The sequence below is a fragment of the Anabrus simplex genome, chromosome 10, assembly GCF_040414725.1.
Source record: "Anabrus simplex isolate iqAnaSimp1 chromosome 10, ASM4041472v1, whole genome shotgun sequence".
Lineage (NCBI taxonomy): Eukaryota > Metazoa > Arthropoda > Insecta > Orthoptera > Tettigoniidae > Anabrus > Anabrus simplex.
In genome coordinates this window covers 32,586,942-32,605,621 of record NC_090274.1, presented here as the reverse complement: position 1 = coordinate 32,605,621, position 18,680 = coordinate 32,586,942, and the positions used below count along the sequence as shown (strand labels likewise).

Here is an 18,680-nt window from a genome sequence, read left to right as displayed (position 1 = left end):
ATTACAATAATTGCAAATTTATTCACATGCTGACTTGATTTTCATTTATAATAGATACACTGTTGTCACTCACCTTTGTTACTGGGTTGCGATGCCCTGTGAGGCAGAATTTCTCCGGGGGTCGTGGTATCCATTCGCTCGGCGATCGTTTTCCTCTTGTCGGCGCTCCCTCAATGTATTCCTTCTCTGCTTCTGACAGTTTTAACTCTAGTTCCATTACCTGAAAAGAGAATGCAAACACCAGAAAATCTATTAAGAAACGTAAGTAAACCAATGACGTATGTACTGAGCATGTGCTTTCTCTCTCAAACAGCATTAAGCAGTAATTTCTCTAATCATGAACGTTTCAGAAGATGTTCTGAACCACTTTAGAAAACATTAAAAAGTCCAGCAGAATATTACTTGGAAAATCTTGCCATTGATTTACAGTACAATCATAATCTAAAACCTATTTATCCCATTAAAACTAGGCTCAAAAGAACTCTTTCGAGTATACACATCTGAAAAGATATTTTTCTACCAACACAAGGTATTGGCAAATTTTACTTACACCTAATGCTGTACAATATTCAAGTACTGAAAATCAGATAGTAAAAACCACATTGCTCTACATGAAAATTGATGAGCTGTAAATATGAATAATTGTAAGTAGACCTCAGCAGAATGTTGTGGCACCAGGGGGGAAAGAAGAATTGGGTACCCCACTGTGTTGGCAGAAAAAGTGAGAATAGCAAATTCTGTACATATTCTATAGTGAAGTTACTAGCTCAAATAGCTTGTTGAAGACCGAACTGACACACCTCGGGAGGAGGACTGTTATGGACAAGTGCATTCCACAGACCAAAACAAAGTGTGTGCGCCAAGAGCCACAACTTTCCTGCTGAACCCTACATTTATTTATAACCAACTAGTCTGCTAACATACTTTATCATTTTCTAGTGCTCTGGATGCATAACGAAATTGACAATACTCCACCTACATCACTTGTCCAGATGAAACTAAGTCGGAACAAATATGATTCCATTCCATTTTACTAGTCTTTTTTCCCTCCTCACCCATCACCAGATTTCAGTCCACTTCCAGTTCCCTCGCGCCGTTCACTAAAATTAGAGTCTTCCTCGACTTCTGTTTTTTCACATTGAAGTTTCAGATTTTGCTTGTGCATTTTTTTAAAACTTATTCATGTATGATATCCAAACCATCTTAGACTAGTTTCCTCCATCTTAACCCTTCACATTCCCATCTTTATTTCTGTGTCTCTTTTATCCTAACTCAGCCACTTCTTGTCTTTAAGATTTCAGGAATTTAATTTCTGCTGAATAAATTTTATGTTCATCCTTCCTCGCCTCTAGGCAGGCCTAGGCCAAACATCACAGCAGGTATTTTATTTTGGAATTTCCTATTATTATTAATGAACACATTTAAATTCAGAGATATTCTGGTGGCAATACTTGCTTACAGCAGTATGACAATGAAATGAAATAAAAACAAATTACATAATATTAACAACTAAAATACAACAAAATTCTACAAAAACCAAATATTAAAAGAAATTATCTCAAAAGAAGAACTTTCACAATAACAAAGAAAATGATACATATATTAAAACAAAAAACAAAGGAAAGTCAATTTAAAATTACCGTATGTAAGAGCAGAATAACATATTAAAAGCAACTGCATAGAAATTAATACATAATTTGAAAGAATTCTGTAAGTATTCAAAGTTTTGCATCCTTAAGCAAGTTGCTAGATCAGAGCAGCACTGAGGTAAAAAACATAGTGGGGAAAGACCTTTTAAACAAGACTATGAAATGTCGTACCACTGCATCTCAGGCTACACAATATTTCAACACAGATCTTAGCAAAAGTAAGCCTTTAGTTCTAGAGCATTCTTCAAATCATAATCTTAACCACATCTATCTTAGCATATTTTCCTTACTCTGTATCGCAGAGAACTTAAGTCATAGTGAAGTGAGAAAGAGAGACTGAGGAAGAGGGATGTTAGAGTTGGTTGCCACTGAAATACATACCCCCTCATGTTAGAAAATGCATAAAACAGATTCAAATGTAGTTTATACCAAGTGGAAATAATGTGCACGAAATATATTTTTTCAGATTTATTAATTTAATGATCATGTTATATTTCTTTAAAAATATGTGTGCTTGTGAAGAAATTTAATAATAATGTAATGGCTTTATGTCCCACTAACTACTTTTACAGATTTTGGAGATGCCAAGGTGCCAAAATGAAGTCGCACAGGAGTTCTTTTAATGTACCAGTAAATCTACCAACACGAAGCTGACGTATTTGAGCACTTTCAAATACCACTGGACTGAGCCAGCATCGAACCTGCCAAATTGGGGTCAGAAGGCCAGCATCTCAACCATCTGAGCCACTCAGTCCAGATCATGAAGAAATCTGTTACGTAAGTTAACTACAAACCTTCAGAAGACAAGGGTGTTATTAACCAGCTAGAATAGCCCTCACTGAATTTCTGTCCCAACTGCACAACATTCCTGCAAGTTGATCAGACCCAACGCATCACTTTGTATGCATGTGCATTATTCGAGTCTTCATGGAACTAATAAAATTTAGTGTTAAATAATGTATTTCTGTTAGTTTTTTCTTTTCAAGGTAATAACGTACTGCAGTACAGAGAACTGCAACAAACGTTTCTGCAAAAATTAGTAGCATCATACACACAGGGTTAGTCTGAGTTTATATTGAATCTCGAGCTCTGAGACAGAGGGTAGTGATCAGAAGGGCTGATAAATCATTTTCACCTTAAATTTATTAATGGAGTGTGGCCTCCGGAGAGGCCTGGTGCAGGTCTTTCAAGTTGAAGCTGAACAGGGGACCTGCACATCTCTGAGGATGGAGCCCTATCTAAGATGAAACCCAATGCTGAAGACACCACAAACACCCAGCCCCTGAGCCACAGGAATTAACTAATGGAAGTTAAAATATCCACTTCCCTACTGAAAACAATGAATCTAAATAAATTAATACGTTAGTATTTAGAATATCAACGATGCTGCTGTCAACCACTTTGCTGCTAATTTCCAATATCATGGAACTTTGAATTTAAAAAAAAAAACCTATAGATTACTGAGCAAGTTGGCCGTGCAGTTAGGGGCGCACAGCTGTGAGCTTGCAATTGGGAGATAATGGATTCGAGCCCCGCTGTCGGCAGCACAGAACATGGTTTTCCGTGGTTTCCCGCTTTCACACCAGGCAAATGCTGGGGCTGTACCTTAATTATGGCTACAGACAATTCCTTCCCACTCCTAGACTTTTCCTATCCCATTGTTGCCAGAAGACCTTCCTGTGCCAATGATAAAAATAAAACTATGAAATTGAAAATAGTCTTCTTCCAGCCTAAAAGTAAAAAAGTAAAACCAACCCCTCCTCTCTCTCTCACTCTCTTGCTTTTCTTAAATCAAACACCTTTCTTGAAATGGCCAGCATTATGATACACACCTTCTTCTGAAGCCTGATGACAGACGTCCATTTCTTCTCGAGCAGGCCTCCATACTTCCGCTCCACCTCTCCTGGCATATCAGCTTCCTTCTTGAAAGCCTCCAAAGCATCCATGTAGCCATTACTGTTCAGGTAGTCCGCAATCGCCTTGTTTCTGAAACAAGAAATGAACCACAATTTAGGAAAGCTGAACAAACTGATTACAAATCGAAGACAGGAGAGATATTCTAACACATGTCTTATAACTGATAAAAACTAATCCATTAGAACAATCAATCAATCAATCAATCAATCAATCAATCAATCAATCAATCAATCTTAAAGTAAACACTATTATTAAATCTTGTCAACCAAGAAAAAGGCCAGCATTAGGTAAGGTATTCAACACAAAGGTCTTTCGTAACATTCATATAGCCATTAACAGCTCAAATTCTATGTCAACTTTGTATAAAAGACATTCCAGGAGGCTCCTTGGCCAAATGGTCAGCGCTGAATCCTTTGGTTCATAGGGTCAAGAACTAGCTCCAGATCCAGGGTTTCATTCTCAGCTGGGCTGGGCATTTTAACAGTGTACGGTTAATTTGTCATATTCATGGACTAATAGACATGATAAGCCTTTGCGTTTTAGTTTTGGAAAAAAAGGTGAAATTCTTCAAGTTTAAAAACAACTTTGCTCCACCATCTTCAGAAGAAAATCTCATCTCTTCAGTCACTAACAAGACTTCTCTAATAAGGAAGGTTTCAATTTAAGAATGCTTCACCGTTCACCTATAGTAAGTGGTACTCTCGTGGTGTAGTCACCTCCCACTCTTGAAGGCTAGGGCATAGTGAGCCATCAGTTATTTACTTGCCCAGTTTAATTAACTGTCCGTATAAAACATTTCCGGACCCATGTCCATATGACATTTTCTTCTTATACATGTGTAGAATGTGTCCTGAAAGTTTTGCTGTACCTTACTGTTACGCTATGTACACTGTGTCCAAGTGAGAGAGGCTTCAGAAACACACTGAACCATATATGCCACATAACAGAAAGTAGAAACCACTCCTGGTTCAGGTTCTTCTTCAGGTAAAAGTCTCTGAGAAATGAAAGTTCAATTGCTTGCACTGGATGTGAAAGGTTAACAAGTTCAATTCTGCTTTACTAGCACAAGCCTCATGAACATCTTCAACTTGGATGCAGAACATGTTGAAAAGAAACCAACTTAGTATATTCACAGGATACAGAGTAAATGTTAACAGACTGGATGCATTAGCCAACCACTACAACATTAATCCTGCAGTGCATGACCTAAGTACAGTAAATGCTGGTATGGTATACTGTATAAAGTCCATGGGCATTACTATCGACTTTCTTTATCTGCAGGTATTGCGACAACATTCTCCAGAATAACAATTTAAGACTTTCGCACCCAGCATCTCAAACACAGAAGAAACTTTCCAGGTTAGCAGGCAGTGGTTCAATTGCATTTCTGGCTCCCAACGCTTCACCAAAAACTGCACCTGGCAATTATCAATGACTGCTACTGACCTTTGAAAAGAGCCCCTCTTTGAAAAGCCTGGTGTATTTTTCAGTATTGGGAGATGAAGCACAAGCCAAGGAAGGGACCTGGAATTTTACTTAAGAATCTTGAACACTAAGATATTACCTTCCATACTAAAAATCTCACATGCATTGAGCTCTATTCGAACTATGGCCATCTCGAGTTAATCAATTCAAATAAAAGATGTTAGGGAAGTTCACCTGTACGGCAGACGCCACTTGGTGAAGCAGGAAGGATTTACAGAGGTACGGCGTGAAATGGTCACCCCAAGGAGAGGTACAGTTCCGGATACTAGTTCCTCTTATTTCTGTACAAATTCTACAAGTTTGTAATGGAAATTATAAGCCATTCAGCATTTAAACAACAGCTCTCTCTGCAGATCGGCGGTAAAGTGCCGGCCTCCAGATTCCAAGATCGAGGGTTCAAACCCAATAGAGGTAGTCTGGTTTTTGAAAGGCGGAAAATAGTTCAGCACTCCACGTGTACGATGTCGGCATGTAAAAGAACTATGGTAATATTCGGAGTTTACCCAAAAGGAAATATTAAAACTCAGCCACAGACAGTCCAACGGAGTCCTGGTTTCTCTGCCATTTGGGCGAGTATAATGAACGTCGAAACCAATGGCAAATTACCTTCTCCCTCGTTATGCTTGTACGTTTCACTGTGGCACTGCCATAGGTTTTTGTGGGTTTCCTACACCAGATTTAACACACACATACCGGGTGAGTCACCCGCCCCTATTTCTTCTGATTTAAGCAACTCAATGCCAATATGTAATACAACGTGATAGTGATAATAATAATAATAATAATAATAATAATAATAATAATAATGGGTTTATGTCCGACTACTTTTACGGTTTTCGGATAAGCCGAAATGCCGGAATTTAGTCCCTCAGAAGTTCTTTTACGTGCCAGTAAATCTACCGACATCAGACTGACATATATGAGCACTTCAAATACCACCGGAATGAGCCAGGATAGAACCTGCCAAGTTGGTGTCAAAAGGCCAGTGCCTGAACCGTCGAACAGCCACTCAGCTCAGCAACGTGAAAACATCTCCCTATCTTGTGTAGGTGCACGGCTTGAAATTATTGATATGTACTACCTCATTCCCAGTTATTCCTTGTATGCCTCATTAGAGCGCCGCAACAAGGAGGTAATGAATCAACGCACTGTACTGATCAGCAACCGCGCTAACACGTCGTCTTATTCATGACCATTTCCCAAATTGTCGAAATTGACACGCGGGCAGTCTAGATAGCATCAAATAAAAAATGCCGTATATCGTAACCGATGCCATATTATTATTATAGAATAATATGCCTTATTCAGAACCAAATTCGAGGTCAATGGAGCGCATCAAGGTCACCATCCTGCAAATAACTGCTGCCTAGCCAAATGACCCAAAAACATTGCAATGTAACGTGGTCAGCGAGACTGTCAGACTCGTGTCGCTGACTTAAACGACCTAGTCCGCAGCATATTATTCAAGCCATCGGTCTAGCATTCATATCTTTGGAAGAGCCGAAACTTGCACCGATTCCTTCCTGACGATCATTCTGACCATCTCAGAAGGGGTTGATACATTTCGTGCAAAAAAAAGTTTATATACGACATGTAAATTTCTAAAATAATTGACAAGAAAAGTTACCTTATTGGTAAGATAAGACGACGGTACAACCTGTTCCATACTAGTGCGTAGGTGGGTTGGAATACCAGTACACACTCCTACACAAGTATTTGCAGTTACTTTCCTTTCTGACATACTTGCACTTGCAGCCTTTGACCTGCACCGATTCGGGAGAGAGCTGGAGCACCTAACGATTATCTATATTCATTTCAGAATGACCACAAAATATCACCTCACGGCTCCTGAAGGTGTCTCCACACCAAATTCCATTGAAAACGAAACTACTGTCCATGACCGAAGTACGATATACAGTAAAAGAAAAACAGGCGTCCAGACTCGGAACTTCGCTAAAACAGAACTATCCTGCTTTAATAACAATACCACAGTTTTGGAGAAATTTTAGATAACTGGGCACCGGAGGTGTGTTCTGACGAATACGATAGATATGAAATCCAAAACTGAGTACTGCAACCAAATTGGGGTGAAATTAAAGCACTGGAATTTAGTTATTGAATAAATTGAATAACGGTAGGATGAAAATGTTTAAATCAAACGTTCTCACAACCTGGTGCTCTTCAGATATCTAGTGCTCTGGTCATGCAAGTAAAAAGTGATCACAACGCTCTTGACGTCCTTCAACTCGAAGTTTGTTTTACGAACCAGAATAATACTGTTGCTATCCAGTCATAGCATTTTAGCATTTGGCAACTTCAGTGTTTCTCGCTTAAGAAGAAATATATCGTAAGCAAGATCACTTTTACGGTAGGTGCAAGTGTTATATGCGCGGTGCTGTGTAACCCAACTAGGAATGTATGTGCGTATGGGCGGGAGTCCAGCACACACAAAAAACATTACAATAATGCAGATAATAATCTTACCTGGTTGATGTTAATTAATGAATGGTTTACACCGCCTCCTTACGCCATTAACGCTTGCATCTATAATTGATTCACAACTGCAGGGCTGTTTACGTGAAGCTACAAGTGACTTCTCCCTTCATTTGATCAACTGGTACCCCGAATTTTTTTAACGTAGCTGGTTTCATGACGTCTGTCAGGCTCAACTTTTGTTGTTTAAAGAACTGAATTTATTTTAAAATGTGTTTTCAATCAAGTTTAAACAAAACTAAAAAGAAAAATACGAAAAATGAAGTTTAAAAAATCCCCATTGAGTCAAAAATCAAGGAAATTTATGATCATTTCTTTGCTCAGTCAGTCTTTTAAAAAGAACTTGGAACCGAAAAAAGAAACAAAATTACTGGAAAACAAACTCCAAATTTACATGCTGATGTCCAGAATTAATGTTTCTTCGAGTACACATTTTACCTCAACACAGGGTATGTTCCATCCCCCCCCCCCCCCCCCCGCAACTACAAATTCAATAGGACTCCGAAAGGAGATGGCGTGTGATACAAGTTGAGGATTAAGACTATTCGGGGACGTCTGATAGACGCTACAATGTCTTCAGATACGACTACTCTGAAATAGTCCAATTTACAGAACGTATCTTTATGCCTTTGCCGTGGGCCAATTAATATCGAGATTGGAGAATGTCGCCGAGTGAAGTATGGACCTCGGGGAGTCTGATTCGATCCAAGCCAATTCTGAATTGACTGTACCAAGGCATATCTTCATCTCGTTATTGAGAAGGATATTATGATCTCCCGAGTAAACGGTTGCTATTATTTAAGGAATTCCAGCACGATCGCTCAGTGGTTCACAGAGGGGAAAATGTACATCAGCTCTGAATTCCACCGAGAATATGCGGGCCGACGTGAAGCGGCTGATGAGGTGCCGCAGCCGAGTCCCTGTAGGAGAATAAATGCCATGCATGGGAAAGATAAAGGTCTAATTCACAGGACTGGGAGGCAGCGAACTAGAATGACTTTTGGATTATATAGCAGCACCAGAGATCCACAGCAACCATGCTCGGTGAAAACAGATATGATATTTAATGTGTTATTGAACCTCCCCTTGCAAGCGGCGTAAGTCAAAGTTCAAATTAGGATCCTTGGGACATTTCCTCGCGGCAGTGTATCTGCAGTTAGATGTATGTTATCTGCAAAAAATCTTTCATTTAATAATAATAATAATAATAATAATAATAATAATAATAATGCATGGCCCAAGCTCCAAAATGCAAGCATTTTTATCTAATGCCATTCAGACTGCCCGCGTGTCAGTAAGGACATTCCGTTTTACCCTATCGGATGACAGAGAAACGAATCTCTGATGGGCGATTTATGGCTGAGTTATTTTTGCCAGGTAAACAAAATGTGTCGCCAGAGATCTTTTACATGCAGATATCGTACATGGAGAGGAGAATGGACTTTTTTACGCCAAAAACATCCGACTACCTCTGACAATTTCAACCCGCTACCTTACGTTACGAAAGTGTACACTACCACCGATCTAATATTTTTATTACAACCACTAAGCCCGTCGCCTTTAAATCTTTACCATATAATGGTTAAGTTGTTTAATTAAGCCTGTTTAATAGTCACACACACAAGAAAAAGCAATTAGCCTGGGTCAATAAGTTCTGTTGTGGCTTCTTGCCCTCCAGTCGGAGGTGAAGGTAGGAGGGATTCCGCCTAGAATGATCTGATACTATCCCCTTCTGGTGCAGACACTCACAGGACACCTCAAAAAACGCTTTTAAATCTCATAAAATGCACAGCGACTACATTTAATTAGACAAAAGAAAATAATCCTAGTATACGGTGGAGCCAGATGTGAATGAACCACCGCACCCAACATGCAATAAAATAAGTTTTTGGAGTGACACTTCTGCTGTGTGTATCTATAATTGGAAGATGAGGATTAGCAGCAGTGTTCGTGGATTTGTAAAATTAAAAAATTGCAATCCCAGAATTTGAATGACCTAAAAAACAACTTCCAGAATCATGGAAATGTAATGCTGCCTTTAAATACCGTCGAGTATACACTATTTGGAAGTTTATATTCCCTCCCTAATCAATTACAATCTTTTTTGGATACTGAGCATTTCAGGATATAACTTTCTTACAAAACGGGTTGAAGTTATTTACAAAGATGTTAAGAATAGCCTATTTAGTCTTCACCTTGAGAACCCCTGCCAATTATGCAAACCGCTCCAAAGAAGCGCACTGCGGGTGCGTCAGTTCGGAGTGTGTCCACCTCAGTAGCTATTAACTGGTAAAATTAAAAGGCGTATGGCTTTTAGTGCTGGTAGTGTCCGAGGACAAGTTCGATTTGCCAGGTGCAGGTCTTTTGAATTGACTCCCGCAGGCGACCTGCGCGCCGTGATGAAGACGACACACACACCCAGCCTCCGTGCCAGCGGAATTAACAAATTACGATTAAAATTCCCGACCCTGCTGGGATTCGAATAAGGGACCCCTGTGACTAAAGGTCAGCACGCTAACCATTTTATTAGCTGGTGACGTCTTCAGAGACCCACGTCATGGTAAATGTTCTTCGCATTTTATATTTTACCAGACATTTTTAATTATTATAAAGATATAATTCACCTTCACGAGAGTTGCACCATCTCGTGAAATGCGAGTTTTCTTCTTCAGTTCAATGTTTGAAGACTGCAATGTAATCTTTTAAAAACAATTATTTATTATTTTGCTCTACGTCGCACCGACACAGATAGGTCTTCTGGCGACGATGGGACGGGAAAGGCCTAGGAATGGGAAGGAAGCGGCCGTGGCCTTAAGGTACAGCCCCAGCATTTGCCTGGTGTGAAAATGGGAAACCACGGAAAACCATCTTCAGGGCTGCCGACAGTGGGATTCGAACCCACTATCTCCCGGATGCGAGCTCACAGCTACGCGCTCCTAACCGCACGACCAACTCGCCCGGTGCAATGTAATCTATTAAATCTAAAATAGCCACATGTGCAGGAAAATCGTGTATTCTTACTTGCCTCAGGTGTCAGCTTCTGGAAGACAAGCTGGCAAAACTCATGGTAATACACAAATGTCGTTGGTGTGGCATTTATAGTGGCGGTGCGCTTAACGTCACCCAACAGTATTTATTGCTCGAGCTTAGACACCGTTCAGAATTCCTCCAGAACGTCGAAATTAATAGGCAGGCTGTCTAACTGGCACCACTTCAGAAGGTCTGCAGCCTTGATATCTTTAACAACCCGCTCTTGAAACAAAATAATTGTACGCAAAACGACTATTCGCGTATGCCTTTTTTCTTCCAAATTTTGCTTTCCGTCGCACCGATACACACAGGTCGCATGGCGTCGATGGGATGGGAAAGGGCTAGGAGTGAGAAGGAAACGAGCGTGGCCTCCATTAAGGTATAGACCCAGCATTTACATGGTGTGAAAATGAGAAACCACGGAAAACCATTTTCATGCCTGCCGACAGTGAGGGTCGAACTCACTATCTACCGAATGCAAGCTCATAGCTACGCGACACTAACTGCACTGCCAACTCACTCGGTCACCTAAGTTTACAAGTACCATTAGCACTAGGATCCAGTATGTCTCATTCAACGTGTTGTCAGATACAAGCTACATTAATAATGTCGTACTGGACAAAATACACTGAAAATAAGAGAAGTAGTTTCAATAATATTAGGCTCGTACATACGATAGGAAAAACATGAGAAGACTAAAGAATGCCTGCATTTAAAAGGGACTATAATATATAAAATAATAATTACATCTCTGAACACAAAATCGATCGGCTTCTAGCCACCTACGTGGCGCGACATTTTAACTATTTTGTGCCATGCTTCAAAGATGACTATTCTTCAAGATGCTAATAATGTTAGTCGTTTTTACGTCCCAATTACTATTTCTACAGTTTTCGGAAACGCCGAAGTGCCGAAATTTAGTCCCTCAGGAGTTCTTTTATGTGCCAATAAATCTACCGACACGAGGCTGACGTATTTGAGCACCTTCCACTACCACCGGATTGCACAGATTTGAAGTCTTTTCAATTTGCTTTAGTAACAAGTGAACGAAGACTGAATTTATCAAATTCAAGACACTGCTAGGTACTCAGTTACTACGTATACCAATAAGACCTCACCACCGACAAATAAGGACGTTAATCGCACACAAGCAGTAGATTTCTGGCTATTTGGCTTAATGGTATACGTACTAGCCTTCAGTTCAGAGGATCTCGGGTTCGATTCTGGCCGGGACGAGGATTTTAGCTGCGTATGGTTAAATCCTCTGGCTCGGAGGCTGGAAATTTATGTTCGTCTTAACATTCTTCTTTTCACCTACATCAGGGACATTAACTTTTACGGAGCATAGGAGGAGATAAGTACGTTGTACGATAATGCCGAGATTAAGCAAGAAATTTAGGGGCAGAACCATCTATTGCGTCAACTCCAGGAGATAAAAAGGATATGCCACGACCTCTCAAGAGACAATGTGAGGAAGCACAACATGAAGTTTCTTTCAAACTATAGCACAAAAAGTAACATGTCCTATTGTCTTGGAGAAACTAATATCGTCGGAGTCGAAAGAGAAACGGCGTTGACTAGGAAATATTAGAGAGGAAGGAAAACATTCGGTGAGTTACTGTGACGTTAAACCACTACAAGAACATTTTCTGGCCTAGTGAGAAAAGTAATGGCGAACTACTTCACACCTAACCATGCCTTATACGCCTCATTATGGCACCGTCATCGGGCTAACATAACCTTAGGTGGTGCCTTCTGAGGATCCGGGCTGAATACAGTACTTGACAGACCAACTATCTTTCTTTCTTTCTTACTTTCTTTCTTTCTTGCTTCAAGCGCCGTATTGATATTATGTAAATATTAAACATAGAATCCCGGTGCATGGCATTCATTGATTACACTTCTTCAGTAAAAGGTCGGATTTCTTCGTAAATCAATGTCATTAAAATCCTAAAAATGATGAAGTTATAGAAAATAATTGGTTTAAATGAAGTTATGTCGGTATTACGCATCATATAAGCGATGGGGATTACAGAACGACAAGGTTAATGACTGAAAATAAAGTTTTATATAGAAAGAAACATCAGAAGTACCACTGTTAGCAATACAGCGTAAGACGTAAGGAGATCACATAACTTCCCAACGACTATTCCTTCATCTGCGACATCGATACAGAATAGTGTTATGGCATTTCTCACAAAAGGGAGGAGGGAAAAAAAACAATTGATGGAAAAAAAATCTTTTGAACATCTACTGTACTCGAAGTGAAACTAACTCTGCCAAGGCACCGTCACGATGTTCCTGAAGGCTATCTGGATCGAATACTTAATATAAACTATGTAAAAGAAAACTGTAATCATTGCTGCAGTAACTTTCCAGATTGACTACCTTAAGCATAGAGATTAATGATAAAATCCTCTCGGCTTACCTGGGATGCAACGACTTTCTTTAAACGGAACGCAAAGCTCTTCTCTCAGCGGACTACAAAATGGATACAGTCGTCCTTTCCCTCCGCCTCTCACTACTGTTCACTTGACACCATTGTTCATCTCATTTCATGGCTCTTTCGACAAGACATCCAGATCTCCAGCTAGATAGGTTCTATGTTAAGTGGTTAAGTGCTTTATCTTTTAACCCCCACCCCCTCAACACACTCAAGCACACACATCACAATGCACGTGGAGACGCAAGACAGCAAGTAGTGCACACAACAGGAATAGCGTTTCATCTATATAAATATAATTTTGCCTATACACTCCAAATAATTGCCTCATACTTCGTTATCTTGGATTAGACATACAACAGTCGAAAATGGACCCTCTGTAAAATTTGTATTCCTGTCTTTTTCTTTTTACATCACCGGAAAATGACAACACAATTTCTGGAAATATTGTACATAATCTAGAGATAGCCTGTGTTCAAGGCTGAAAATCATTTGAAGTGTACAGTGATTTTTATTTATCGTACATAGTAGCAAACTGAAGGGGGCAAAAAAAAACAGGAAACATCAAATATCTACTAGACATACTGTATAGGCTTTTGGGGTTATGCCGTGTCAAGAAAATAAGGTGAAGCCCAAAAGCCTATACAGTATCATGTCTATAAGTACGGGCCGTGAAAGCATCAATGGCATATCTTCGTTAATTTCTGTATAGCTGTGCAAAATATGTCCTATCTTATGTTACATGCGTACGAGAAATAACAACGGCGATATTTGTGATTATCTTTAACAAACTTCTGAATATCTTCGGAAATTATAGGTCCATCTCAAAAGTGTACACAACAAAAAATGAGAGGAAATTTGATTTACAATCACATTACCTGATACATGGAGATATTCATGAATTTATATTTTTATTGTTATGTCTATCAACGTCGATCACAGCTGACAAAATATTGCTCAGCCGCCAGGGCAATAAAAACTAATAGTAGATGGTGGTTGTTGCTGCTGCTGCTGTTGTTTTTGTCGTTATATGATTCAAACCACACTTATCTCCTATTGATCAAGCAGATGAGAAACTATGAGAAATAAAAAACTTAAAAAATGGGATCGCGTAAAGAATTGGGAGGAGGGGGGAGGGAGAATAATCACAAAAGGGCGCGGGTTTGGAAGCCTATTCGAATGCTCTAATATCGCCGATCCGGAAGAAAGCATGTGACGACCTACAATGTGGTAAGTCCCTAAACTTCTATCAAACCAACTGACTACTGTTGTTAATTGTCTTTTCTGTCACTCATCTCCGTTTGATTGCATTATGCAGCAGTTAAAAAAACTAACGCGTCAACGACGGGTATACTAAAAACATTCGTTTATCCAAATTAGATTGTACTGAACTTGTTTCATATATTACGGTCTAAAAATAATTAAAACGCACAGCGTTGCACATTTAAATATACAGAAATCAGGATGCATTAATAATTACGGCAATATTGTAAAAATGCACCGCACTATTGGAGTGTTCTGTGGTAACTTATTTTATAAAGACAGGAACAATTCTGTCGAATGTTCAGGATTCATACTGAACTCAATGTTACAGCATAATGTTATATTACGCGGAATTGACAGATTGTTGACTACGTGGTACAGATCGCGTAGGTGTAAGCCTGCAATCGAGAATCGGGGACGAACTTAACCCTCGACGGTCTTGAGAATAGTTTTCCGTGGGATCCCGTAACTTCCAAACTAAGTAAATCCCAACGCAGTACATCGATCAAGGCCACAGTCGCTACCTTCCTATTCTATCGTCGCCGCTCTACAACGGATTATTTTGCTAACAAGGGGAGTATTGTTACCATTTTAAGAGGAAGTACAATTGGGCAACCATTCTGTCTATAGTGTGGCGGACACCGATTTTGTGAAGCTTTCACAGGGTTAATCAACACGGGTCTAAAAGCAATTCCTATTTCGATATTCTCTCGAATTTTCGAGATTTTAAGTTTCAATTTACTAACACCAGGTATAGAATACTCCCGCCATAAACTGAGGAGAGAGTATTCAGTTTATTGGCAATTAGTCATATGTCTATTACAGCGTCCCCTTGTGAGTGAGGGCGGTAGAATAAAACCCACGGTATCCCCTGCCTTTCGAAGAAGCGACTAAAAGGGCCCCCACGGGCTCTGAACTTGGGGAGCACGGGTTGGCGACCACGGGACCCATAGCCGAGTTCTGGCATTGATTCCACTGTTGACAGGCTCCTCACTTTCATGTATCCTATCCGACCTCCCTTGGTCAACACTTCTTTTCCGACCTCGACTGTATTAGGTTGCGAGGCCTAGGGTGTCTCATTTTCACGCCCTTCTTGGCCCTTGTCTTCCTTTGGCCGATACCATCATTTTTCGAAGTGTCGGATCCCTTCCATTTTTTCATTCTGATCAGTGTTATATGGAGGATGGTTGACTCGTTGTACTTTCTCATAAAACAACCACTACCACCTATTACAGCCAAAACGAATCAACTACCAGCCCAACATAATTTAAAAACAAACTACGGAGTACATACCAATGAACAGAGATACTAACAGCTAGAAAATATACAATACGTTAAATGATATGATCAAAACTGGAGAAATAATAAAACAAGATATTAAATCTAGAATTATTGTAGACCTTAACCATTAAGGTCTTTGACTATTCCAAATTTGAGTAATTTTGTACTGTGTATATGCATGGTTACGAAACCTCATTTTTACTTCCCCACACAGAGATGATACTTAAGAAATGAGTTATTTCCCATATATTTTCAACTCAAATGTGACCAATTAATTGTTTATTTACTGTACAGGAAAACTATTAATGTTTGAATCAGTCTGCCCCCCCCCCCCTCTCTCTCTCTCTCTCTCTCTCTCTCTCTCTCTCCAACCTCGAATGACCGAGGCAGAGGGACCAGCCTTGGCTTATCGTGAAACTTTAATAAGCATTTCTGTACGTATAGTATATTATATTTAAACATGCGTACTCTTCCTACTCCCACTGTATTTGGATTGTTACTTCCCAAGTGAAGTATCTGAATTATTGCACCTTCGATTGCATGTGCCATTCCCCCATTCATCATCTTTTTTTTTAAATTCTTCCACAACCTTGTTTACCAGCACTATAATATTTATATTCTCTATTTTATTTTTCTCTCCTGTTTCTAAATATTTAACCCGTAATGCCCTTGCACTTCCACACTATCTCAAATGTGCATTTCCAATCACCTCACAGAATAAACGTACTTTCTTTTTTAACTTCTTAAAATGCCTCATTTGTATAAACTCCCACCAGCCAACGTATCATTCACTTACATTCTCTTTTCCTTAATTCTTCCCCAAAGACTATTTCTAAATTTCTGTCCCAACAGTTCTCCATTCAAATTCCTTCTAATAACTGTTTTCAAGTTACCCGCCGAGTACATTTTTTTACCAGGGGGTCACCTTAGAACTTTTCCTTATTGTTTTCCTTTCTGAACGTAAAATATAAATGCAAGGAAGTACGTAGAGTGTTGGTTAAATTTAAAATGAATTGTTAGTTTCTCTATCAGTCATTCCCTTTCCTCTGTAGTAGCCCGAAAAGAAGTCGGGTTTTCTAGTGATTTAACGTCGCACTAACACATCGATGGTTTTCAGCGTCGCAAGGATGGGATTAGAAAGTTAGCGGCCATGGCCTTAATTAAGGTACAGCAACCGCATTTGTCTGGTTAGAAAATGGGAAACCACTGAACACCATCTCTAGGGCCCGAGTGGGATTCGAACCCATCGTCTCCCAAATAAAAGATCACAACTACGCGACCCTAATCGCACAACCAATTCGCTCGGCGAATGGAAATCAGTTGTCTGCGGAACTTGCTACTTTAAAAAAATCGGAATGAAATAATCAATAAAAGGACTCACGAGAAAAGGACACTGTTACAAACAGCAGAAAGTAGAAATGAAGACAACTGGATTGAGATTCGAACCAGTGTACCTTAAATTATGGAAGCAGCTTCTTGACCACTAATAAATACTACGAGAATGCCGGTTTAAATGACTGGTTACAGCTGGTGTTCGAAAACTAAAACGCCAATATCTAGGAAATTCGAGAGAATTTCCAAATAGGTGTTGATTACGTACCTACGCAAATTATCCTTATTATTCTGCCACCTTTCCCACAAACTTGCACTGTATCGCACATGTGGACATGGCCCTGTTTTACGGCCGGATCCCCTTCTTGAGGCCAATCCTAAGTGGAGGCAGGTATTCTCTTACGGGTTTATGCGGTGGTTTGTATGTGATGTGTATATGAAAAGGAGTGTGTTGGGACAAACACAAACATCTATTCCTCGACTCGGAGGAATTAACCAGACGCGGTTAAAATCCCCGACCAGGCGAGGAATCGAACGCAGGACCCTATAAATCGAAGGCCTCGATGCTGACCATTCAGCCACGGCGCCGGAGTCTGTACCCGCGCAGACTAACCTAGCAAAAGCTCGAGGAAATCGGCGTCCGCCAAATTATACAGTAGACTCACCTAGTAAGTTTCCTATTCCGCTTCGTGAAATTACAGAAATTCGGTGAAATTGTTACTCCATAGTAAAATCTCGTGCTTCATTTACATAAATATGGAATGACCACGAATTTGCATTAATCTTTCTCCGCGCTCATAAAAATGATGGCCTGACTGCTTAATGCAATGATTCGATGCAAAGGATTTTTTAATCCGCAAGCCATCGCTCAACAAATGCCCATTTTGTGCATCTGGCATGAGCAGTAGCGTCAAAAAACAACTTGTATAAAACCCAATTATCCATATAACCTATTAACCCACGATAACACGGCGTATAACCCATATAGCAATGCCGCACAACAGCAACAAACACGAACCTTACTTTTGACTACGTAACAGGTACACAAAGCGTCCTTAATTTTTATCGTCAGTAGCTTGTCAGAATCATGGAGGGAAAAGTTGACGGGAAAAGAGGGAGAGGACGAACAAAATTTGGAATGCTGACAGATGTGAAGAGAGGAAGAAGTTACAAGCAAATGAAGGAAGATGATCAGGACAGAGAGAAATGGAGGACATCCAGTTGATACCTGTCTAAGGACAGATTTACTGAAGAAGAAGAAGAAGAAGAAGAAGAAGAAGAAGAAGAAGAAGAAGAAGAAGAAGCTCAGTGTCAGCCTCCGGATCCCAGCACTCCATGTTGAACGATGTCTGCATGTAAAGTATCTCTGTTGACACATTTGCCGTTTAGATTATTTTTTTTACAAGCTGCTTTATGTTGTACCGACACAGATAGGTCTTATGGCGACGATGGGATAGGAAAGGGCTAGGAGTGGGAAGGAAGCGGCTGTCACCTTAAAGTACAGTCCCGGCATTTACCTGATGTGAAAATGGGAAACTACGGAAAACCATCTGCCGAAAGTGGGGTTCAAACCCACTACAGTATCCGACAAAATTGACTTTAAAACTCGCACATATCGCTTACCACAGATACGTTTCTCCGCCATCTGGTAGTGTACAATGAAACGTCGAAATTCTCACGCAGGTACCACAGACAAATCAAAATGCCTGTACACGATAGCTAAGGCCACACGAGTGTAGTATCATCACCACCACCATCATCAATAGTGTTACCAACATCATAAAATT

General features: G+C 40.0%; 1 protein-coding gene across 2 annotated transcripts in view; it reads right to left on the bottom strand.

The window, feature by feature from the left end:
* The window catches only part of Lis-1 (LisH and WD40 domain-containing Lis-1), a 252,082-nt gene that overhangs the window by 29,259 nt on the left and 204,143 nt on the right, over positions 1-18,680 (bottom strand). For both annotated transcript variants that reach the window (XM_067154626.2, XM_067154627.2), the window contains exons 3-4: positions 3,482-3,635; positions 74-220 (exon numbers count right to left, since the gene is read on the bottom strand). In XM_067154626.2, coding sequence (XP_067010727.1) covers positions 74-220; positions 3,482-3,635 — 301 coding nt within the window. The remainder of the gene's footprint in view (positions 1-73; positions 221-3,481; positions 3,636-18,680) is intronic.